Source organism: Chiloscyllium plagiosum, unplaced genomic scaffold (genome assembly GCF_037043375.1).
Source record: "Chiloscyllium plagiosum isolate Xiang-an unplaced genomic scaffold, Cpla_swu_hap1 HiC_scaffold_15, whole genome shotgun sequence".
In the NCBI taxonomy this organism is placed as follows: Eukaryota; Metazoa; Chordata; class Chondrichthyes; order Orectolobiformes; family Hemiscylliidae; genus Chiloscyllium; species Chiloscyllium plagiosum.
The window spans coordinates 4,729,654-4,755,173 of record NW_028270153.1 but is presented as its reverse complement, the minus strand read 5'-3'; the positions used below and the strand labels follow the sequence as shown (position 1 = coordinate 4,755,173).

General features: G+C 46.1%; 1 protein-coding gene across 4 annotated transcripts in view; it reads right to left on the bottom strand.

Annotated features, from left to right (window-relative positions):
- kcnq2b (potassium voltage-gated channel, KQT-like subfamily, member 2b) overlaps nucleotides 1-25,520 on the bottom strand; it is a 179,561-nt gene that overhangs the window by 17,808 nt on the left and 136,233 nt on the right. For 3 of the 4 annotated variants that reach the window (XM_043710920.2, XM_043710923.2, XM_087994701.1), the window contains 5 exons: nucleotides 23,140-23,166; nucleotides 18,298-18,354; nucleotides 6,330-6,547; nucleotides 4,863-4,971; nucleotides 3,100-3,231 (listed from right to left, as the gene is read on the bottom strand). In XM_043710920.2, coding sequence (XP_043566855.2) covers nucleotides 3,100-3,231; nucleotides 4,863-4,971; nucleotides 6,330-6,547; nucleotides 18,298-18,354; nucleotides 23,140-23,166 — 543 coding nt within the window. The remainder of the gene's footprint in view (nucleotides 1-3,099; nucleotides 3,232-4,862; nucleotides 4,972-6,329; nucleotides 6,548-18,297; nucleotides 18,355-23,139; nucleotides 23,167-25,520) is intronic. The other variant, XM_043710921.2, reaches the window with a different exon arrangement.

Sequence of the window (25,520 nt, the reverse complement as noted above, 5' to 3'; positions counted from 1 at the left end):
TACTTTAGCAGCAGGTGGGAAGCTTCAGAAGATTTACAAAACATAATTAAACGCAAAGTTGAATGCAAAACTTTGGCAGTTCCTTCGGACACATTAAGGATGGCAGAACAGGATGTGTCACAGTTGCAGCTCATGGTTTGGTTCTGAGCAAACTCATGTGCAGCACATTACAAACACAAGCAGCTTTAACTTAAGCCTTGTGTTGCAGGCTGAAACACAGGCACTGCGGTGTATCAGGGAGGCTTCTTTGTACCAGGAATCCTGATGAAGGGCTTTTGCCCGAAACGTTGATTTTTCCTGCTCCTCAGACGTTGCCTGACCTGCTGTGCTTTTCCAGCACCACACTAATCTTGACTCTGATCTCCAGCATCTGCTGTCCTCACTTTCACGTTGAGGAGAATTGACACACATCCCCCAGCAAAGAGGTAACTGTGCTGTCTGCCCAATGTCAGCGATTGGAACACCTGCCCAGAGTGAGAGAGGAACCTGCACCAGGATGGGGAGGATCCAGTCACTGTAGTGCATGGAGATTCTGCATTGTCAGTCTGAGGACCCAGATGCCACTATAAGGCGCAGATCCTCAAATAATTGCAATCTCTGCATTACTCCCTGAGCCACATGTAAATTGGCATAGGTTAGAATGGTGAATGTGTGATTCAAAGACAGGTGTGAGAGAAGTGGGTTCTGGTTCATGGGGCATTGGCACCAGCACTGGGGGAAGGTAAGCCTGTACTCCACATCCTGAGATGCCTTCTGCAAGTGCCCCACCATGTCCTTCTGCCTGCTGTACAGGAGATTCCTGTATGGGCTAATGCTGCACACCACCCACTTTGACTCCTTCCTCTGTCCATGGTGTTCTGTTTTATTGCAGAGTAGCAAGGCTCCCCAACGGAGGGCTCTGTGCGGGAAACTGCTGGGAAAACTCAGCAGGTTTGGCAGCAGCTGTAGAGAGAAAGCAGAATTAACCTTTCGGGCCTAAAAGTGTTCTGAAGAAGGGTCACTGGACCTGAAACGTTTACTCTTTTTCACTCTCCACGCATGCTGCCAGATTTGCTGAGTTTTCCCAGCAATTTCTGAGATTTATAAAAAAAACCTTGTAAATCCCTGAATGTCTTTTGCTGCTTTGTTTAACATATGGATATTGATGTGTTAAATATGAACTCTTAGACAATTTGAGCTCCCTTTGGTGGTAAAGAATTCAACATGACCTGGCTGCAATACAGGAAAAAGACTTATTTCTGGATATAGCACTATCTCCCCCCATACCATCTCAAGCAAAAACACTATCCGTTTTACAGGGTGTGAAAATAAACATTTATTAGTGGTACACGCTAACAGAACTAATAATTTTGGAATAAATATATTTGATTCGAAAATATGCATTTTTCAGACTGTCTAATTAAATGCAGTCAGAAGTCTACCAGGTTTTCCCCTTTAGCATTTCATTCTTTAGGTTCAACTGAAGCTAATTATTTTGAGGATGAAGTTTTCATAATGAAAATGTATTTAAAATCTTACATCAATGTACTTTCTCATTATAAAGTCTACATCAAAACTTTGTTTGAAGTTTTTGTTTTGTACTTAGCACCACTGTACCCATCAAACAGAAACATCGTAAATAGGAGCAGGTGTAGGCTATTCAGCCCCTCAAGTCTACTACGTCATTCAATATGATCATGACTGATCATCCAACCCAGGCCCCTGTTCCTGCTTTCTCCCCCATACCCTTTGATCGCTTTAGGCCAAAGAACTGTTATCTGGCCCCTTCGGTGACTTGGGCCTCAGACCATTTCTGTGGCAGGCTCCCCACTCTCTGGGTGAAGACATTTCTCCTCATCTCAGTCCTAAATGGCCTACTCCATGTCCTTAACATTAATGTGTTATAATACGTCTTGTACAGTCTCACTCAGTTCGATGGACAAATGGAGAAATATAGGAATCACACTTAATAACAGAACAGCACCATCCAATCTGCCTTCTACCATTCTGGTTAGAATGTTATAATGGCTAACCACAGTGACCAATCTCTATCACAGACTCAGGCATGAGGTGAGGAGAGCCCTCTGGTGGACAGCTCTGGGAATTATAAGCCCAATGTCACCTGTGCCTTGCAGGTGAGTTACACACCACGCAACATGGAAAAAACCTAGACTTAAAAAGCACCTTTTCACAACTTCAGGATGCATCAAAGAAATTCACAACTAATGAAATAATGTTATAGATGCTGTCACCATTGGAATGTCGAAAATATGGCAGCCAACTTGCTCACAGCAAGATCCCATAAATAACAATGTGATATTTTCGTGGTTAGGAGATTGGGAAGAGGTCCCCTGTTGTTATAGTCACAGTGAGGTATAGCACTGAAACAGACCCTTGGGTCCAACCCGTCCATGCCGACCAGATATCTTTGAATACTGGCCATGTGGCCTCCATGTGAGATGCTGGACAAGGCCTTGGTGTAATACCCTATTTAAAAGATAGCACCTCCAACAGTGCAGCACTCCCTCAGTACAGCAGTGAGTTGGCCTGGATTTTGAGCTTAAGTATCATATATTCCAAAAATGCTATTTTCTGAAATAGTGGTTTAGCACTGTTGCCTCACAGCGCCAGGGACCCGGGTTCGATTCCAGCCTTGGGCGACTGTCTGTGTGGAGGTTGCACATTCTCTCCGTGTCTGTGTGCGTTTCCTCCGGGTGCTCCAGTTTCCTCCCACAGTCCACAGATGGGCAGGTTAAGCTAAATTGCCCATAGTGTCTAGGAGTGTGCAGGTTAGGTGTGTTAGCTGCGGGAAATACAGGCTTACAGGGTGGGGGTGGGACTGGGTGGGATCCCCTTTGAAGATTCAGTGTGGACTCAAGGGGCTGAATGGTCTCCTTGCACACTGAAGGGATTCTATGATTCTAAGATAAGTGAGATCAACTCTTGAAATACTCTACTGAGTAATAATTGGATAGAAATCTGGTCAATGTGACAAGTATGTACTGTTGGGGTGTGTCACTGTGTTTCACAGATTCTGACAGGGATGGAGCTGCTCACGGGCAGACGGGGACATGACCAAGGGGGATAGGGGCAGCAGTTGAATGAAGGGTGGATGCTTGCCTGGATTGAAGGTTTTTGATTCTGGAGAGCATGTCCAAGTGGCCTGCGGAATACTGCTCGATCACATCCATGACATCGTACGGCCGCAAACTCTCCTTGAACTTCCGTTTCGAAACAAGAAATCGCATAATGCTACAAAGAAAGTTTCCTCACAGTTAGAGCTAGCTGACGAGAGCAGAAAGGAAAGCCAATCAGTGTGTCTGGTTCCTCCAGCAGTATCACCCTCCACCCTCCCGCTCCCGCTCCTCTGCATGGTTGAGTCGTGCTGGGTTTACACTTCATTACATTCCTTCACCTTGTGAGCCTCAGCATTGGTCAGTGGAGCAAGTTTGTTATGTATCAGATTCTCACCTCCCTGTACTGGGTCACTGGACAATAACCAGCCACTGGGACCCTCCCCAATTCTACTTCTTTTCCTAACATCGAGAATGAACTGCTCCAAGCAAAATTGATGCAAAATTTCCCTCACTCATCTATTTGAAAGCACTTGGGACATCTTCATCGTATCCTAGCCCCTGTTACTTGGAGAGCTCATCACTTGGAAGCCATAAAGATTGCTTTCTTTATTCGTTCACAGAATGAGGACATCACTGGCCAGTGAGTGTTTATTGCCCATACTTAATCACTTCAAGAGCAGTTCAGAGTCAACATGGGTGGCTCTGAAGTCACATACAGCCCAGACCAGGTAAGGATGGCAGATTTGCTTCCCTAAAACCAGATGGGTTTTTCCTAACAATGGATTCCTGGTCACCATTAGATTCTTAATTCCAGATATTTATTAAATTCTAACCCCATCATCTCTGTGTGAGTCTCTGGGTTAACAGTCCAGTGATAATACCACTAGGCCGTCACCTCTCTATGTGCACTGTTAATGCTAGCTTTCCAAAAGTCTATTCTTAGATGGACAAGGCCAGTATTGGCTGCTGTCCCTAAATGCCATTTCAGGCAGCAATTAAGAGTGAACCACACTGCTGTGGTCTGGAATCACATCTAGGTAAGGCCAGGTAAAGACAGCAGATTCACTTCCCTGAGGAACAGCAGTGAACTGAATGGGATTTCCCTCAGCAACCAATGGTAGCTGTAACTGACAGCAGCTTTCAACTCCAGATTCACTCATTAGCTGCTGCTGTGGGATTTGAACCCATAATTCAGGGCCATTAACCAATGGGATTACTAGGCCAGTGCCATTAACATGAGACAGACAGCTCCCCTCTGAAAAGGGAAGGGGTCACAAAACAAAGACCGTGGTTACCGTGATCAGCAAGTCATGGTCCCGTGACATAACTGAGAGGCTTCTTTGTGAATTAGGTGTGGGGGGTGGGGGAGGGAGATGAAAACGGGCTAGGCTAGCACCTTATTTAGCTTAAAGGCACTGTCAGAGACTGCTCGGAGGTCAGTGCAGGAAATAACAGGTACCCGATGAAGCCAGGACGGGGAACCCTACACCCACTGTATTATCATTCCCCACATTGTCACACTCTTAATACTGAAGGGGTCCATCGCTAATTGGCATGCCCTGATTTCTGGGCCACATTACACAGGAAAAGTCTCAAAGCAGCTTGAGGCAACACCAGCTGAATATTATATTTGCCAGTGAGCCAGTGCACTGGGCATCATCCCCCTAATCCCCTACCCTCACAGTTTGCATCTCACCAGGTTTGACTCACTCCAATTACTGCAGTATACCAGTGGAGACATCACTGATTGGCCACAGCTCAGAACATAGCTCTCAAAGACACAACGTAATATTCGGTCAGTCTTACCACATGGCTCGGATTGAAACCTTCAGTCCAGGGGTGAGGTCATCTGTGATGAACTCACACTGACAGCTCCTGTTGTCTGGCATGTCCTCTTCAGGGAGACTCGAATGGTCTGAAACACAGAGCGATTACATTGGAAATCGACCCAGCTGCTACTCTCAAGCCAGTCACTGCCAGGCCATATGTGAGAATACTCCCCTCTTCGCCAAAATACTGTCACGATCGGCAATACATTACCCCCAGTAAATAGAGGGAACAAAGCTTCAGTTGGAACATATTATCTAGCATCATGCAGCACTCCCTCAGCACTGACCCTCTGACAGTGCAGCGCACCCTCAGCACTGACCCTCTGACAGTGCGGCACTCCCTCAGCACTGACCCTCCAACAGTGCGACGCACCCTCAGCACTGACCCTCCGACAGTGCGGCGCTCCCTCAACACTGACCCTCTGACTGTGCGGCACTCCCTCAGCACTGACCCTCTGACAGTGTGGCACTCCCTCAGCACTGACCCTCTGACAGTGCGCACTTCCTCAGTACTGACTCTCCGACAGTGCGGCACCCCCTCAGCACTGACCCTCTGACAGTGCGGCACTCCCTCAGCACTGACCCTCTGACAGTGCGGCACTCCCTCAGCACTGACCCTCCGACAGTGCGGCACTCCCTCAGCACTGACCCTCCGACAGTGCGGCACTCCCTCAGCACTGACCCTCTGACAGTGTGGCACTCCCTCAGCACTGACCCTCTGACAGTGCGCACTTCCTCAGTACTGACTCTCCGACAGTGCGGCACCCCCTCAGCACTGACCCTCTGACAGTGCGGCACTCCCTCAGCACTGACCCTCTGACAGTGCAGTGCTCCCTTAGCACTGACCCTCCGACAGTGCGGTGCTCCCTCAGCACTGACCCTCCGACAGTGCGGTGCTCCCTTAGCACTGACCCTCTGACAGTGCGGTGCTCCCTCAGCACTGACCCTCCGACAGTGCGGCACTCCCTCAGCACTGACCCTCTGACAGTGCGGCACTCCCTTAGCACTGACCCTCCGACAGTGCGGTGCTCCCTCAGCACTGACCCTCCGACAGTGCGGTGCTCCCTTAGCACTGACCCTCTGACAGTGCGGCACTCCCTTAGCACTGACCCTCTGACAGTACGGCACTCCCTTAGCACTGACCCTCTGACAGTGCGGTGCTCCCTTAGCACTGACCCTCTGACAGTGCGGTGCTCCCTCAGTACTGACCCTCTGACAGTGCGGCACTCTCTCAGCGCTGACTCTCTGACAGTGCGGCACTCCCTCGGTGTTGCACTGTTAGTCTGGATTTTGAGCCCAGGTGTCTGGGTGACTAACCCACCGTGTCTGGGTGACTAACCCACCGTGTCTGGGTGTAATTGGGGAGGACCAGCCCTGGGCTGATAACTGAATAGCAGCAGGGAATGGGCCAGGATTGATGTGCCAGTCTGTGCCATGCACGCACCCTCGGAGTTCTGTCGTGAGCCTGCTCCTTTCAGCCGGAAGGTGTGCCTGAAGCGTGTTCTGTCGGTGAAGCTCCAGCTTTTGTGCACCTTGTCTGGACTGTCCTCGATGGCCTGCTCTGTACTCGGTGAGCGGCGCACGGTGCTCTGAGGGGAACCTTTCCCTTTGCTGCTGGGGCCCTTAGGGCTGGAAAACCGCTCCCTCAGGCTGACCTTGTTGCTGTAAAAACACACAGACTCTTCATCAACCCCGGCCTCAGCACAGCACTCCCCCCTCCCCGCAGCGCAGGCACAGTCTGCAGCCTCACCCGGAATGCCAGCCCCTGCTCCCAGGGTTATTGGAAACACACACTCATACACTCACATATATACATGTTCACATACACACACACTCACATATACACAGGCTCACGTACACACACAGGCACTCATATATACACACGTATACACACTCACGCATAGACACACACGTATACACACGCACTCACGTATATACACATACACATGAATACACACGTACACACACGTACACACACACGTATACACACTTACACACATGTAACACACATGTATGTGCACTCACACATACACACACAGACCAGTGAAATCAGATTGAATTCATCGTTAAACCTCCCACAGACATGATAAATCTAAATGATTATAGCCATCATAGATGCTGACTCAGTACACCTCTCTGACCTCTCCTAACCAGTGCCACCTCCGTCTGTCTTTCATTCTGACTACCACCCCCCTCCTCACTGCATCACACCAGCCCACCTCCTCAAAAGCAGGGTTTCTCACTGACTGCCAAATGCAGCAAAGTGCCAGTTGTCACACGTGGTACATAGAGGCAGCTTCCTAAAGGAGCTGGTACCCCTCAGGTATGAAGGAGTGTTCCACCTCATCCTGTAACTGTCGAGGGCCTGGGTCTCCCTCCTCCTGAATAACACACCCCACCCAAAAATAACAACAAACACCCTGGGGACTGACAGTGAAAAAGAGCAAAGAGTGAAGATGACAAAGAGAAAGTAGGGAAGGCAGCGACAGGAAATTAGAGGTGACAGAGAAAGAGAGGGAGACAGAGAGAGAGTCAGAGGGGGACTGAAGAGATCGGAAGGAGAGAGCTAGAGAACAGGGAGTGCAGTGAGAGCTCAGGAGAAGGAAAGTAGACAGGCAGGAGGCTGGGAGAACACAGCAAGCCAGGCAGCATCAGGAAGTGGAGAAGTCAATGTTTCGGGTGTAACCCTTCCTCAGAACTGGGGGTGGGTGTGGGGGGAGCTGAGATAAAGGGGGTGGCGGGGGCAGAGTGGTGAGGTGGGAATAGAGGAAGACAGGTAGAGGGTACGATCTGGTTGATCAATGGGAGGAATGGATCTGTTGGTGGCAGGGAGCAGTGGAAGGAAGGGGGAGGGGCTGAGAAAGGAGTTGAAGGATGGGGAGGGAGGTTATTTGGAATTGGAGAACTCAATGTTGAGTCCTCCGGGCTGTAGGCTGCCCAGGTGGAAGATGAAGCGTTGTTCCTCCAATAGGTGCTGTGGTTTGATTTGACAATGGAGGCGGCCAAGGATGGTCATGTTGGAAAGGGAGTGGGAAGGGAATTGAAATGGATGGTGACTGGGAGGTCCGGTCAGCTCCTGTCGGCCCGGCTGAGATGATCGGTGAACCATTCCCTGAGTTTATGTTCAGTCTCCCCAGTGTAGAGGAGACCACATCGGGAGCACCAGATACAGTAAACCAGGTTGGAGGAGAGGCAGGTGATCCTCTGTCTCACCTGGAAGGACTGTTTAGGGCCCTGGATGGAGGTGAGGGGGGTGGTGTACTGGCAGGTTTTACATCTTTTCCAGTTGCAGGGAAGTACCTGGGGGTTCAGGGGGGGTTGGTGGGGAGAGTGGCGCAAACCAAGGACTTGCAGAAATCAGTAAGGGGTGGGGAGGGGAAGATGTTCTTGGTGGTGAGGTCTAATTGGAGTTGGTGGAAGTGTTTAAGGATGATGTGTTGGATGCAGAGACTGGTGGGGTGGTAGGGGAGGACAAGGGGAACTCTGTCTTTATTGTATTTGGGTGGGGGTGGGTTTAGAGCAGTGGAGCGGGGAATGGGAGGTGGTGCGGTGGAGGGCTGTCTGGACGATGGGGCGGGGGGGGGTGAAGCACGTTGTTTGAAATAGGTGGACAACTGGGATGCTCGGAAATGGAATGTCTCTTCTCTGAGCAGATGCAGCGGAGGCGCAGGAATTTGGAAAACAGGATGGGGTTCTTGTAGGATACTATGTGGGAGGTGGTGTAGTCCAGATAGTTATGGGAGTCTGTATGTTTGTACTAAATATTCATCTGGAGACTGTCACCGGAGATGGAAATGGTGAGGTCAAGAAAGGGGAGGGAAGCGTCCAAGATGGACCAAGTGAATTTAAGAGCAGGGTAGAAGTTGTGGGTGAAGATGATGAACTGCTCCAGTTCAGCCTGAGTGCAGGATGCTGCACTGGTACAGTCATCGATGTAATGGTGGGAGAGGTAGGGCACAGTGCCTCTGTACGCACTGAAGAGGGACTATTCAACATAGCCAACAAAGAGGCAGGCATTGCGAGAAACAGGAACACAGAGAAGGTAGATTGGCAGGAAGGTTAGAAAAACAAACTGAAAGATACAGAACACATGCCAGGACTCCCAAAAGTAATTGAATCCCTATAATATAGAAACAGGCCATTCAGTCTACACCAACCCTCTGAAGAGCATCCCACCCCTGTAACCCTGCATTTCCCATGGCTAACCCACATAGCCTGGACTGTGGGATGATGCCCACACAGGGAGAATATGCAAACTCCACACAGTCCAATGACTGAGGGTGGAATGAAACCCGGCTCCCTAGGACCGTGAGGTAGCAGTTTTAACCACTGAGCCACCATGCCACTGTACGGGACCACAAAGTAAACACTCCACCACACAGTCCCTGGATCAACAGTCCTCCAAACACTCGAAGCAACATCAGTTATGTTTTTAACAAGTACATTTGTAGATTTTAATCATAGGATCAAACATGATTCTAATACAGCACTAAGTAAGGAGCTTCTCTGCCCCTTCAAACTCCAGCAAGTGTCTAAACTGTCCACCCCCATTCTACTCTCAAATACCTCTGTCCCTCTATTCCCCCTTTTCAGACAGCATTGATAGAAGTGTCCCCTGATGTATACTGCCAGAGACCCTCAGAGCTGATGAACAAACTGTGTTGACCCTGAGCTCTGTTCCATAAATACAGTCTCCAGGCCAGCATTGTGAGAACATGACCCAGCTTCAGCATTCACCCTCTAAGATCGATCTGAAGAGTGTGTGCGCATGTGCCTGTGTGAGTGCGTGCCTGTGTGAGTGCATGTCTGTGTGTGTGTGTGACTGTGTGTGTGTGTGTGAGTGTATGTCTGCGTGTGAGTGTGTGACTGTGTCTGTGTGTGCGCCTGTGTGTGTCTGTGTGTGTATGTCTGTGTGTGTGTGTGACTGTGTCTGTGTGTGTGTGCATGTGCCTGTGTGAGTGCATGTCTGTGTGTGTGTATGTGCCTGTGTGAGTGTATGTCTGTGTGTGAGTGTGTGACTCTGTGTGTGTGTGCCTGTGTGAGTTGTATGTCTGTGTGACTGTGTCTGTGTATGTGTGTGTGTGCGCATGTGCGTGTGAGAATGTGTCTGTGTGTGACTGTGAGTGTGCGATTGTGTGTGTGTGTGAGGCAGTGCATGTTTGCATGTGATAAAGTGTGTCTGTATGTGAGTGTGAGAGTGACTGTATGTGCGTGGGAGAGTGTGTGTTGCATACGTGAATGTTTGTATGTGAGAGTGTGTGTGGAGGGTAGGTATTTAACTTTGCCTCTCCTGGAGAATGGGAAAGAATCTGAAGAATAAGTTAAATTGGTATTACAATCATTTACATGACAGGCTGTTGTCTACAAAGGTGACACAACGTATTCATAGAGCTATCACCTTGTAACAGGAAATGGGCCTGATTCAGTGGAATTGGAGTGATTCCTGTTCCTGAGATCTGCTTAATTGTCTTAAATATGATGGGGTTTGGAAATGTCACAGGATATAACAGGAAGAACATTGTGGCCAATATAAAGCCTGAAGTTTGTATATCTTTGTAAACTCCCCTAGCAATGACCCCATCAGCTGATGTTATATCTCCTCCCATGGTCCAGGTACACACTCTCCTAACATGGACACCACTCCACTGTTAACATTTCGATTGCCAAAGATAATAGTTTAGCAAAATGCCAAAGATACATTTACCCTCACACTATTCAACCCAAGTCTGTTTTCCCTGCCATTAATCCCGTTTCAGGGATTTGGGATTTCCAATGCCATGGCAATGATGTCATTAATAAATAGAGTCAAGCACCATCATCAACATCCCCATTCCAAAAGTAACCACTCAGAGACTGGGACCCTGTGCCATGTACTGTACGCCCTAAACAACCAAAATAGAAAGCAAGAGAGATTTCAAAACCAAAATCTATTGTTCATTTTCTACCGAGACTTGTAGGAATCCATGGTTCATACTAGGAATAAATACTTGGACAGAGTTAACACAAAAGGTGGATCGAAAGCGAAGAGCATGGAACTTTGTGAAGTGCAAACCAGGTCTTGTATTCCAACAGGCATTGTCTGCAACGGAACTTACTGAAACAGCCCATCACTTAAAACACAACATGCTGAGCTCTCCACTCCGAGGTAATGGGCATGCACACAGGCAAACTGCAGTGTTGGGGTCAGGCTTGGGAAGGAGGGAGCGGCAGTTTTGGGGATTTGAGGTGGACTAAAGACTGGAGATGGGGATGGGGCACTGGCTGAAGGAGAACAGAGAGACAGGCAGAAAGAAAGGCTGTCAGCAAAGGCAAACCAATGCAAGGACCATTCAAACAGCTCAGAGTTCATGCAAAGAAATCACCATTACCAGAAATAGAAGCAGTCCTATCCCTTTACTTAAAGAACTTTTCTTCAAGATAATCCAGAAATAAATTAAATTACTTGATTCTAAAACTGACGTCTGAAGTGAGCAGTCATCTCTTGTCTGCTGAATGACAAGAGATGTTTTTTATGGTGTTTTAATTGTTCAAATAGTAATGGAAGTATTCCTGTATAATTTATCTATTTCACCTCTGCATTCTCTCTGATGCCCATTAACACTTTCTCTTCCAATGAGAAAGCAATCGCACTGTCCTAACTCCTCCTTAGCCTTTCTAGTCATTCTCTAGTTGACACAACCCTTAACTTCCAATTTCATGGGATCATCATGGTCTCTAATGACAGCCTAACTCTACTGGACACCTAGATTTCAGTGAAGGTCAACACACCTTTGGTTGTATGACCACCAGGGACTGTATCCTCCCCACCATGGAATGAGGTAACTTTGACACATTGCAAGAAACTTCATGTGGAGTCTTAATCCTAATTCTATCGCACCTACTGCCCGTGCTGGCTGTATCGGCAGTATTACCAACGGTTTACCTATTTATTTGGCTGCTTCACACCTTCCTTGGTCATCAAGTCCCAGAGTGGATCTCCTGCCCCAGAGATACTATCCACTGTACCACAAGATGTCCTCACTAGAAACTACCTCCAAACTGGACATCCAATTACAGGAACTGACTACCACTTTATACAATATGGAAATAATATGAAACCATTCATTTGGCACAGAAATTTTCAGTAAAAGGAAATTCAGCATTTTGAAGCAACTTTTTTTTTTCTTAGAATTTGATCCCTTAGGAATCTGGGCCTCCTCAATCACTTTCCGCACTTGATTCATTGCAAACTGACCTCCTGATAACGTGAAGAGCCAAAGAGATCTTCAACACGGAGAGGTCAGCTTCCACTTCCTGAATCTGGGCACAGTCTACACTGGTAGGGTGAGGGAGTTGGGTAGCTTAGAATGTTCTTGCTGGTGAGTTAGTGACAGTGATGTGTTTGAAAGTACAGAAGGACGGACAAGGTTCAAACACAGCACTGCTACAGCAAGGGTCATCTGGTTGCCTTGTACAAACCATGGGGGAGAGGGTGGTAACGCCACTGTGCTAATAATTCAGGAACATCACAAAAATGTTCCAAGGTATGGGTTTGAATCCCACCATGGCAAATGGTGAAATTGAAATTCAATAAATCTGGAATTAAAGCTAATCTAAAGCTAACCATGAAACCACTGTCAATTGAGAAACAGAGTTATCGTTTTGAGTCCGACATGATTTTATTTCAGAACTGGAAGATGTTTGAAAATGGGCTTTTTATAGTTTTGACAGAGATGGAGGAGAGGGTAAAGGGAGCAGATGGTGTTGAGGTTGACTGTTCAAGACCAAGGGGTTGTGCAAGGCCACCATCATCACTCCATTCCAGCTCACTAGCATTCACAACCCCTTAGTCTTTAGCAACAAGCCTTGACATCCCCAGCTGTTCAATTTAGCCCCTCCTCCATCTCAGCCAAAACTATACAATAAAACTTCCCAACATCTTTCAGTTCTGAAGACGAATTGTACCAGATTCGAAACATTAGCTCTGTTTCTCTCTCCGCAGATTCTGCCAGACTTCTGAGATTCTCCAGCATGCTCTGTGTTTGTTTCAGATTTCCAGCATCTTGTCTTAATATATACACTTCTTATATACAATTCTTGTAAAAACCCATCTGGTTCACTAATGTCCTTTAGGGAAGGAAACTGCCATCCTTACCTGGTCTGGCCCACATGTGACTCCAGACCCTCAGCGTTGTGGTTAACTCTTAACTGCCCTCTGGGTAATTAGGAGTGGGCAGTAAATGTTGGCCTAGCTTGTGATGTCCTCATTCCATGAATAAATGCAAAAAAAAATCAGATTCAAGATGGTGAAGGAAGCATTTTTTTAAAAAAAAAACAAAGCCTGACTCACTGGTCTGCGTGGAGAATTGACTGTTCTTCCTGAATTGGGAATACTGTGGCCAGGATGGTCTGTTGTTTGAAAATACAGCTTTTTTCCAACGTCGGATGCTTGTCTGTCAGAGATCAATTCATTTTTTTTGTCAGTCAAATGCTGTTACTTATAAATCTGAAATTTGGGGAACTAACCACACTCTGACCTCAGATCTAAACAGTAACATTAGAATGTAGAACTCCCCTAGTCTGCCGTTCATTGTTAACCAACAATTAGAACTTTGTGGCATTTTAAAACTGACCTCCACAGTTTTATGTCTCTCTACCTCTCTGATTTGCTACTCTCTCTCTTCTCTAACTGGCTAAGTGGTTATGAAATTGCTTTTAAAAATTCAAAATGCCACTAGTCTCCACGAGAATGCACCTGGAGGGGGTGACGTGATTCTGGAATCCTCTGGTTTTTGCTGATCTTTTACTTGTGATTGTTTCATCAGGCATTGACTATATCGGAATAAATCAGCCCCCACATTCAAATTACCTACACATCCTTCAACAGACCCAGCAAGCCACTCACCGTCCTGACTTGGAAATGTATCACCGTCCCTCTACTGTTTCAGAGTCAATACCCTGAATATCCCCCACCTTACCAGCACAGTGGAGTGCAGTGTATCGTCAATGGGGGGGTGTTATAAGTTAATTATATTTAGGGATTGTTCCTTTAAATCCAGATAACATCAGGAAGTAAACAGGATGTTTGTGAATTCTAGCCAGCCACAGGAATAGTATACCTTATTACTATGGAAGCAGAGAGGCACTGAGTGAGATTCAGTGGGAATGTTCACATCTGCAAACAAAGGCAAGAGCTTACTGGGCTAAGTGTGGCTAGACTTAGTGATTCCGAATAATCTAACACAGGCAGAAGTCTCAGAGAGAGAGAGAGATGAAAGGCTGCAGAGAGTGATCGGCAGTGAGGAGATTATGTACCTGCTGTAGATGACCAGGTAGAATGAGGGAGAGGAGAAGGTCTCTGGTTACATACAATTCCAACTGGAGGAATCCAGAAGATTCATCCCTGTAGAATTTCCACCAGAATCAACCTTATAACTGATAGTCACTTCAGAAATCTACTCAAAACTGAGAAAGCAACCTTTTGATAATCATTCAACACAATGACTCAATGATACAGTTGGAAATATGGATGTTGGATTGATTTCTTTAAAACTGTAAATCTTCAGCGAGTGAAGGACAATTTTCGGGTGCTGCAGTTCAGTATATTCATTATGTACTAAGTTGTGTTTAGCCTGTGTTTATCTAAGCTGGTTTGTTACAGTAAATGTCTTTAAACACACAACCCTGTGTGATCTGTCAAAGTTGATCACTTTTGGTCTCATGCTTGAGGCTATTGGTCCTCACGGGGATTGGAACAAGCTGCTCAAAAAGGTGTCGCACTCTCACATTCACAAGGAGAATTAGGGATGCGCAGTAAATGCTGGTTTTGATAACAACATCCCCAACCTGTGAGCAACTAAAGAAAGGGGATAGACAACGTGTCACGGCAGAAGGAAAGAACAACATGATGCAATTAATTGCTAACTTCTTTCAAAGTGGCTTCACAGGACAAAAAGCCTCACTCTGTGCCGTGGGTTTGTGTGAACTAACAACAATATTAACTAAGGTTACAGTTTAGATTACTGTTGAGCCGTCCAACAGCAATGTTACCTCACCCGCTATTTTAACTCAGTGATGTGAGGAATTTCATAGGAAGAGAATTAAGAGTTCTCCCAGAAACCACAGCCTTTGGCATCAAAACCCAGGGATTCCTCCTCAGAACAACGGCAGCATTTGGCAGTGAACTTGCTGCAATCCAGTCTCAGGACAGCGATATTGGCCAATGTTTATTGCCCTCTGTCTTCACCCCCCACACCCACCCCCTGAGCGCCTTTTCACAGAATCCCTACAGTGTGGAAACAGGCTATTGGGCTCAACAGACTGACCCTCTGAAGAGTAACCCATCCCAATGCTATTACCCTACATATATCCCTGATTAATGCATCTAGCCTGCACACCCCTGAACACTACCAGCAAATTCCCATGGCCCATTCACCTAACCTGCATATCTTTGGATTGCGGGAGGAAACCGGAGCACCTGCAGGAAACCTACGCAGACACGGGGAGAATGTGCAAACTCCACACAGACAGTCGCCTGAAGCTGGAATTGAATGTGGATCCTGGCGCTGTGAGGCGGCAGCGCTAACCACTGAGCCACTGTGCTGGCTGGTGGAGTGAGGCACCTTTCTTACTCCCAGCAGTGATGGGGTGAGGCTGCCCTCAGGGAATGGCCAGGTACAGAGTTGCAGCATTCTGACCCAGTGATAGTGAAGGTGCAGACAACGTTTTTCAGACCTGAGTCAGTTACTGTGTTCACAGAGGTGGAGAAATGGAATCCTACTTCAGTTGAGACATCTGGAAAGACAGAGAACAGGAATTGCTGTCAGGGCGGAGGACTGGATAATATTTTTATTTGGAAACTGGAGAGGTGGTGGAATAGAGAGCTCTGATTTTAGTGACAGGCGCAAAGTGACTAAATTGCTGGTTATAAAGAGCCAGGTTTACCATCTACCAAAGTGTCAGCAATAACAGTCAGTGACTAATCTCAACACTCAGGTAGGAATCAGTTAGTTCAATGGGTAAAGTAAATATTGGCCATGGGACACAGGGAAACGAGATTCACTACACTACTTTAGTGATGGATAAACACCACCATGGCCTGAACTGCTTGTTTCGGTTTTACAATTCTATCCCTTACTGGAATGGCCTTCAGCCGATCATTCACCGCACCTCTGATGGGGGCCGTGTAATATTGAGACACCACCCCTGACAAAATAAAACATACTTCCACAGTCTGCCACTGGGGGCAGCAATCTATTTTACTCTCGATAATCACCACCGGTGTGTGATCACAAACCCCTAATGAGCTGGAAGCAGTATTAATGACAGACGCAAGGAAGAAGAATGCAGTTCCTAGCAAAATTCTGGAACAGGAGTTAAACTGAGCTAGTGATGTCAAGAGAAGTCACCTTCTCTTTAAGCCGATGTAAATCGTGAACTACCTACAAGATGCACTGCAGAAATTCAGCGAAGATCCTCAGACAGCATCTTCCATACCCACAACTACTTCCATCTCAAATGCAAGGGCAGCAGATACATGGGAACACCACCCCCTGCAAGTTCCCCTTCGAACCAGTCACCATCGTGACTTGGAAATATATCACCGGTCCTTCACTGTCACTGGGTCAATATCCTGGAATTCCCTCCCTAAGGACATTGTGGGTCAACCTACAACCAGTGGACTGCAGCAGTTCAAGGCGGCAGCTCACCCCACCTTCTCAAGGAGCAACTGGGACGGGCAATAACACCCACATCCTGCAAGTGAATTTTTCTTTTAAATGCATTTTATAACAATTAGAGTCATAAAGTAATAGAGATATACAGCATGGAAACAGACCCTTCAGTCCAACTCATCCATGCTGACCAGATATCCTAAATTAATCTAGTCCCATTTGCCAGCACTTGGCCCATACCCCTCTAAACCCTTCCTACTCCTATATCTATCCAGATGCCTTTTAAATGTTGTAATTGTACCAGCCTCCACCACTTCCTCTGGCAGCTCAATCCATGCACGCACCACCCTCTGCGTGAAAATTTGCCCCTTAGGTCTCTTTTATATCTTTCCCCTCTTACCCTCAACCTATGCCCTCTCCCTGGGGAAAAGACCTTATCCCAAGCTCCAAATGATTTTATAAACCTCTATAAGGTCACCCCTCAGCCTCCAATGCTCCAGGGAAAAGAGCCCCAGCCTATTCAGCCTCTCCCTTTGGCTCAAATTGTCCAACCCTGGCAACATCCTTGTAAATCTTTTCTGAACCTTTTCATATTTCACAACACCCTTCCGGTAGGAAGGAGACCAGAATTGCACGCAATATTCCAAAAGTGGCCTCACCAATGTCATGTATATCTGCAACATGACCTCCCAACTCCTGTACTCAATACTCTGACCAATAAAGGAAAGCATACCAAATGCCTTCTTCACTATCCTATCTACCTGTGACTCCACTTTAAAGGGGCTATGAACCTGCACTCCAAGGTCTCTTTGTTCAGCAACTCTCCCCAGGACCTTACCATTAAGTGTATAAGTCCTGCCCTGATTTGCCATTCCAAAATGCATCGCCTCACATTTATCTAAATTAAACACCATCTGCCACACCTCAACCAATTGGCCCATCTGATCACAATCCAGTTATACTCTGAGGTAACCCTCTTCACTGTCCACTACACCTCCAATTTGGGTGTCATCTGCAAACTTACTAACTGTACCTCTTATGCTCACATCCAAATCATTTATGTAAATGATGAAAAGTAAAGGACCCAGCACCGATCCTTGTGGCACTCCACTGGTCACAGGCCTCCAGTCTGAAAAACAACCCTCCAACACCACCCTCTGTCTTCTACCTTTGAGCCAGTTCTGTATCCAAATGGCTAGTTCTCCTTGTATTCCATGTGATTTACATTTTGGAAAAAAATTCAAAAACTATTTATTTCAGAAAATACTCATCAAGTCAGATGTGTCTGGGGGCAGAGGAAGAGTTAAAATGTCAGTTTCCACAACAGTGTAACTTTTTCGATTGGTGAGGCCTGATTTTCTGCGTTGTGCCAACATTTCTTGGTTTTAGCTCCGAGCTTTTTAACACCTGCAGGATTTTGCTTCTGTTTCTATTTATTTGTGTTTCGACAACAGATACATTTCATTAAATGCTCCGATGATTCTCAAATAATGGAAAAGTTAGTGCTAACAGTCGTTAGACTGGAGAGACAAGATAAATAAAGGAAAGGAGGGAGACAGATTTATCTTTCTCATCACTGGCAACAGGCACAAAATGAGAGGTCTGAGAGAGAGTAAAGAAAGACAGATAAACACACAAGGGGAAGAAGGGAACGAGGAAGGGTGCGAGGGAGGAGGCGAGCAAGGAGGCAGCGAGCAAGCGAGGGGACCAGCCGGGCCGTGCCAGGGATCATCTATTAAAGGGAAAGTTTCACACGGATACCTAGGATCTCCCGAGCAGCACATTCCACACATGGAATCACGACGTGATTTGTGTTTACTGAAAACAAGGGGAAAAATGGGAATTAATACCAATAATTCCCTGTGATTCCGCCACAGAATCAGTAGCTTAGCATTCTCCAAACAAAGCAACTTAGCTGGAATGAGCAAAACTTCCATTTGAACGTCTCCTTAAAGGATCTATGTTGTCTCATAAGTTAGATTTTATTCAGGAATCTATGATAAAAGGGAGGTCTCAGGGTTGCTGTGGTGACAGTCCCAGCCTCTGAGCCAGAGACTTCTGGGACTAAGTCCCACTCCAGGACCTGTCGACCTGGAGTTTGCAATATCTTTCAACGGGTGATCAACTTGCTTATTCTTCCAATGTTACCCAGAGGGTAATCAGGCTTACTTGTGGATGTCAGGCTATAACACAAACAGATGTTGTCGCAAATAAACAAACAAACTCAAACTGCAATTAGTGACTGAGGCATTCCCTCATTATCACCACGTGAGACAGGAAGAGGAGTAGGCCATTCGGCCCTGTTCTGCCATCAAACAAGATGACAGCTGATCTGTTTGCGTTTTGAATTCCACGTTTTGCACCAACCCCTCCTGTGATTCCCCCACCCTAATGAGAACCTAGCTCCCCATCTCTTAAACCTTTCAGTGACCATTGTTTTGTGATCTTGAAGATGTTGTTGCAAGGCCCATTTAGCTCCTTCCATTTCAGGGTCAGCAGATTATCTTTGCTCCCAGTGATTTGGGTGTACAACCTAATCCTGAGCAGAAAAGCCACAGGAGTGAAATGCCCAGTCGATGGACGATAGTATCCTATAAGGCCCTGCTCTGAAACATCAGCTATGGGTTTGGGTTTGGGTTTGTGGGTGCACTGCTGCTGTTGTGACTGTATTGACAGGATTGTGCCACCTAGGATCTGAGCACCTCCTAGTAGTCACACGTCATGTATCATTGATGTTTGCCTGTTAGCTGAGAAGCAGTTTCCGGTCCTGCCCTCATTCACTACCTGCTGATCTGAACTCCCAACATGAACCACCGAACCTTAGTGCTTGTTTCCACCCCCAACCCCGTGTAAGGAGTACTCAGGATTAATATACACCCCACACCACTGCCCCAGGACAATCAGCTGTAGCAGTGTAGACTGGGAGCGACTTGCCCATCCATGTTCTGTCTTCACTGCACCATCAGCGAGAGGAAGTTCGGTTACTGGGAGGCTGCTAGAGCCAAGGTAGGGGGTTAGAGGTTTCACAAAGCAGGTCACTTCACAGAGATCGTGGATGTCTGGCTACAGCGGGTCTGCAAAATGCTGCCTGTGCCACAGGCTGCACAGTCAATCCTCAAACCCACCTTGTGGATGATATTCTGGAGTTATCAACTGTATGTAGAGCAGAGGGGAGTTCATATTTGGAATTGTTGGACATTTCATTTCATTGCCAGCTTTAGGCATTCCCACTTTTTCAAAGTCTAGTTGGATCATTGCAGAGTAAAGCTTCCACTGTTTGAAGCGAACAATGTAGCTTAGATGGAATCTAATTGGCTCCCTGTTTTCATGTGGCATTATCCTCTTCCCTGCACATGTAGCTGCCCATTTTTATACACCAAGCCCAAGTCTGCCAGGAACGACAGAATCACAGAATGGGTTAGAGCACACCATCCTGCCAGGAACAATTAAGCTATTCCCACTATCTACATTGCAAATCTTTTCTGATCAGATGATTAACCAGTTCTCTTTTGAAAGCCTCAGGATCAGTGTATTCCAGATCTGAACCAATTACCAACCTTACTGCTCTGTGCACCAGATTAGACCTTACTATATTCCTCTTACTCTGGCTATTCATCTGCTCAATCCACCAATTCCTACAGCCACAAGCTCGCCGCACTGGAAGACATCGGCGATGATACATTGTTTTCCAGGTTCCTGCCCAGTTTTCAAAGGTAAGATAGCAGCACCTCATCTCACTTGATACCTTATGGTGTGCCCATAAATGACTAGAGTTGACCATTCATCCTCTGTGCTCAAGAGTGCACTGCAACCACCCAGTACTATCCTTGACCTTGGCACAAGGCCAAATACTATCCTGGATTCACATCCCTAGCTGGAGAAATATCTGCTCTTCCCCACCCCTCCTGAATCCCCCAAGGTTAACCCTTTCTGAACCTTCCTCCTCCACCAGCTGGTGCCCTGGCTTGGTTCTGGCGGCGTTTCACGAGGCCTCCATGACCCTTAGCTGCACTCCGCCTGCAAAAGGAACTGCCTGCCCGAGATTCCTGACACATTACATGGCAGACAGTCCAATCCTCTCTGCCTGCGCATCCTTCAGCTGCTGAATAGGCCACTGGAGCCTGAATTCAGCCTGGAGCTGCCTGAGAGAGATGTGCAGCTAACAACCAGGGCTAGACCTCAGTGCACATACCCAGGTGTAATGGTGGCTTTGTGCATTTCTGTTCTCCATCAAAAACAAAGCCCACACAATTTTTACTTCTCCAAGAGAAAGGAAGGTCAGGCGTATTTTTAACCTGTGTTCGATTGAAGAGAACAGCTTGACTCTTGGCTGACAGGGTGAGAGCTTATCCTGATATTAACCACATGAAGGAGAAATTGGACAAAGCTGCTAACTGTAGCAGTGATTATGAATTAGACATGTTGAGCAGGGATGCAATAGTGATCGATAAATACACAGGAGAGAAATTGTACTGAGACACAGAGCTGATGAATCCTGTGTGATCTCTGACACACAAAGCATATGTGACACCAGCTGGGCATGAAGCAGATATCAGGGCCACCAGGCTGAAATGCAACTGGGAATTGGTTGTACGTCTTTTGCGGCTGAAGTTAATCCAACACGACACTTTGATATATTGTTGTGTTTAAACAGGAATTTGTCTGGGCGCCCACAGCTGCACAGTTAGAAAAGACTCCAAAACCATTTTGTCATTTCAGCGCAGGTTCCTTTCAAAGCAGTGAGGAGAATGGATCTTTTCCTCTCAATGAGAACAAGATTGCTTTGCTGAGCATTCCTGCTTTGAACATAACTATGATAGAGAGGAATTGGAGGCTCACTTATCCAGTAAGACACCGCAACGTGGACAGACCATCCTTTCATCTCTTGGGCATGGGTTGGAAATTTATCAGAGACAGTGAGAAAAAGGAGCGGTTTGTATTTATATGGCACCTTTCACATAGCCTTGGGACATTCCAATATTCAGTCACTTTTGCAATGCAAAAAATGAGAAGTTATTACTGCCAGATGTGTTCGGCCAATGGTCATCACCAACCTTACTTTCTCTAAAGGGTACTTTAGGTCCAGTGATATGTGAACCTTGGCACTGCCATGACAATGGACCCAGACAAGAAAGTAAACATTCAGTGTCTGATTTTACGATTAGTGGGAAGGCTAGTCCCCACCTGAAGTTTTGAGGTGATACATAGATCCAATTGGTTCATTCAGATGCAAATAAAATCTCTAATTGTGAGAATTGACAAGAGGGAAGACAACATTTTAATGGGAGCCTCTTAAACTGCACCAATTTATGACCAGACATGTTCTGCTCACTCTGTGGAAACTGTATTTGTCATTGCTTCAATTTAGTTTTGTTGTCATGAAGCAAGAGGACAACGTGGATTCCAATTCTGACAGAACCCTTAGCAAGGAGGGCCAGGAGCAGACACCCACAGACCTGAGATCAGCAGGATCCATTGGTGAAAGTGAGGAGAGCAGCAATAATGATTGTCACTGCTCAGGGATAGCTACTGGGATTAAGGAGATGTTGATAAGACTGTGGGAGCCTCAAATCACACCAAATCCTTCCACAATAACTTCAGCTAATATTTTAACACCAACAGATTACTAACTCAATAGTTTTTACTTCTGTTGTTTCTTTAACTTAATTAATTTTCTGATTTTGAGAATGCCTGAAGCAAACCAGGAAGGAATATCTGTTCCAGAACCTTTACTGAAGAAAAGCCTTAGCGAGGTGGTCATTTGAGGCGGGAGTGACCTCACTGAGAAAGTCTGGAAATTGTTGCTGCTGAATCTTCGAAATCCCACTGGGTCGTACACTCGTGGTGAGGATAAAACATCCCACTTACTGTCAAAGCTCAGTCCTCTGCTTTAGCAAAACAGGAAAGACATTATCCAACGAAATGAGTAAACTGTACACTGTCATATCAATCCACCGTGAAGTATCCAGAGTGGTCCTCTGCTCCAGAACTGTACATAAATCCTGTCCACTCACATCAGAAATCTCAACAGATCCATCATTCGATTTCAGACAGTATGGAGAGCTGACAGGTCAGTTGGAGGTCAGACACCACCCAAGAGGGAAATCCAAATAGTAGTTGGCAATCTATCTAAAGCACTGATGCTGTGTCACTGACAGATTGCCAAACTCACCCCGACCCACTACACACTCAGTCCCTGCAGATTCCCTCATCCTGAAAGCGCCTGCTGAGTGAAATCTGTCATCAAGGGCAGACAGCACCCTGCAGAGAGCAAAGTATCTATTATCTCAAAGACCTGGGCTGGTCTTGCTCAGCTGGTATCGCCAAGTTCAAACTCCCTTAAACACTCAAACTCTGTCATTTCATGACCCTGGAGTAAACAATAGGACCCTGTGGGGAGTGGGGAAACACCCTGAAAATAACAGCCCATGCTTTGTATTTGGGGAGCTTTGGAATCCACAGAATTAATTAAACACAGCAATGAAACAATGAGGCTGACGTCCCATTGCAAACAATAAATGATTCACTACGTCTTATCTACTGGGGGTGGGGAGCAAGCTTCTGGCTTTTCTCGTTTAATCAGGGCTTTAAAATCGAGCAAACCTGGGTGTGGTCTCCAGAGTCTCCTTCCTGTGGAAATAAAAACAGAACAAACACAACAAATTAACTGGGAGATACACTGGGAGTTCATCAACCTGCCTGGAACATAAGGCTAGCTGAGGTCACCCAAGGAGACGTGCTGACAAGGTCAGAGGTGACTGAGATCTCCCATCAAACTTGTACAAGTGGTTAGATAGAAGGTCCATATAAACCACAGCTACAAATTCCCCCAATATGAGCGAGAGACAGAGTAATCGCACCACGCTTTGAAACCGAAAGTTAAGCTATTTTGACACTGTCCCCATCGAACACTCCTGGAACATGGACAGCATCGGGTTACATCCAAAGTAAAGCTCCCTCTACTCTTTTAAACACAGAGTAAAGCCAACTCTACACTATTCCCAACTAACACTCCCAGGTCAGGGACAGCACAGGGCTAGATACAGAATAAAGCTCCCTCTACACTTCCAGGACAGGGACAGCATGGATGAGCTAAAGAGTAAAGCCCTCTCTACATCGTCCTCATAAACTCCGAGGATAGAGACAGCACTGGGGTTAGATACAGAGTAAAGCTTCACCTCACTGTCCTTTAGCATCGCTTTTTCTGAAACATCAGTAAAACACAGGACAGATAATGAGCTTTTGAAAGCAGAATGAATGTTACATCTTGAGGCCTTCCCCTTCACATTCTCTTTAACCAAAGCTCCTCGCCCAGCTTTATCAACGTTCTGATCACAAACCAAACCTCCGAACGGATCCAGGGTGAGTATGTGGGATACTTCCCCTGAACCACTCCAAGAGCTGCTTCTGGTCACAGGCTGCCTCCCCATTTTAAGAGAATACCTCAATAAAGTCAACTTATTTTTAAGTTTAGAAAATAAAATTGCTGGAGAAAGTTAAGAAAACTCTGGAATTTAGTACAACTGACATTAATAATTGCATTCATTCACCTTGAGGAAAGGAGACATCGGGCTAACGCTAAAATGTCGTCCAAGCAGAGGTGAGGAACTTTACCATCACCTGAGGGTCAGCTAGTAGTTACCTCCAATAAAACACAATTGAATGTGATAACCCACTTGGGAAAGCACCTGATTTTCAAAATCTCTCTACTCCCAGGGTTACCACAAGAGTTAATAGCTTAATCAAAGTCCACAAATTTATCTGGAATCAGGTTATTAGAAAACACTGACCAGGTTCCTGAGCTTAACAAGAACTAACAAATAAATAGATTCTAATCAGCAGTAAACAGCTAAGAGTTATCACCATTTCGATCTATTAGTTCACACTTGACAATACTTTAAAGTTCCTACACACACATATGGACAGGCATAGACAAAGAGAAAAAAAACATTGGTTTTATTGATGGAGGGAAAAGCAGTTGGGAAGCAGAGTTTAATAGCACCCATCCACCGAATTCACTGAGATGATCCTTTTGGCTTGCTCAGACTGTCTGCTCTTCAAATGCTACTCTCCAGGTTCCCTCACTTCCTTGCAGGAAGCACAGGATGGCTAATACACTAACTACAACTCGTTTAGTTATAACAAGTGATTGTAGAAAATTACTGCGTTTTTTTCAGGTCTCTTTATTGCAGGAAGAGAGAGACTGCCGCTCTTCCAGCAGTCCAAAGGTTTCTCCCTGTATCGTTCACACCCACAAGCTGTTCAACTGCCCTGGGACTCTGCGTAAACAATTGAATGGTTCTTACATTAAAATGTTGTTTGATAAGCTAAGCTATTCTTAATTTTCAGACCTTTCAAATGAAAACAGAAAGGCAAAAAATAAATGTGAAAGAGAAACACGATCAAACAAAGAACTTGGTTCCAGAAGACAGAGATCTGAAACAAACAAGAACAGAAATTGCTGGAGAAACTCAGCAGGTCTGACACCATCTGCGGAGAGAGAAACAGAGTTAACATTTCAAGTCCAGTGACCTGAAAGAGTAGAGAAAACTTGAAACTCTGTTACAAAAGTAACTCTGTTATTCTCTGCACAGATATTGCCAGATCTGATGAGTTTCTCCAACACTTTCTGTTTTAGTTTATTTCAGATCTCCAGCATCAGCAGTTCTGTGTTTTATTATCTCTCTCTCTCACATTATTTTGCCTTTTGTCACTGCCCCACTGTTAGGAATGTAGGAACTGGAGGAGATTGTTCAGGCTCTCCAGATTACTCTGTTGTTCCATTAGATCACTCATGCATGAGGAATAAGAGAGTGATCAGGGAGAAGGTAGGGCCGATCAGGGATAAGGGAGGGAACCTGTGCGTGGAGTCTGAGCAGATAGGGGAAGCCCTTAATGAGTTTTTTGTTTCGGTTTTCACAAGGAAAGGGACCTTGTTGTGAATGAGAACTTTGAGGAGCTGGGACACAGACTTGAACAGATCA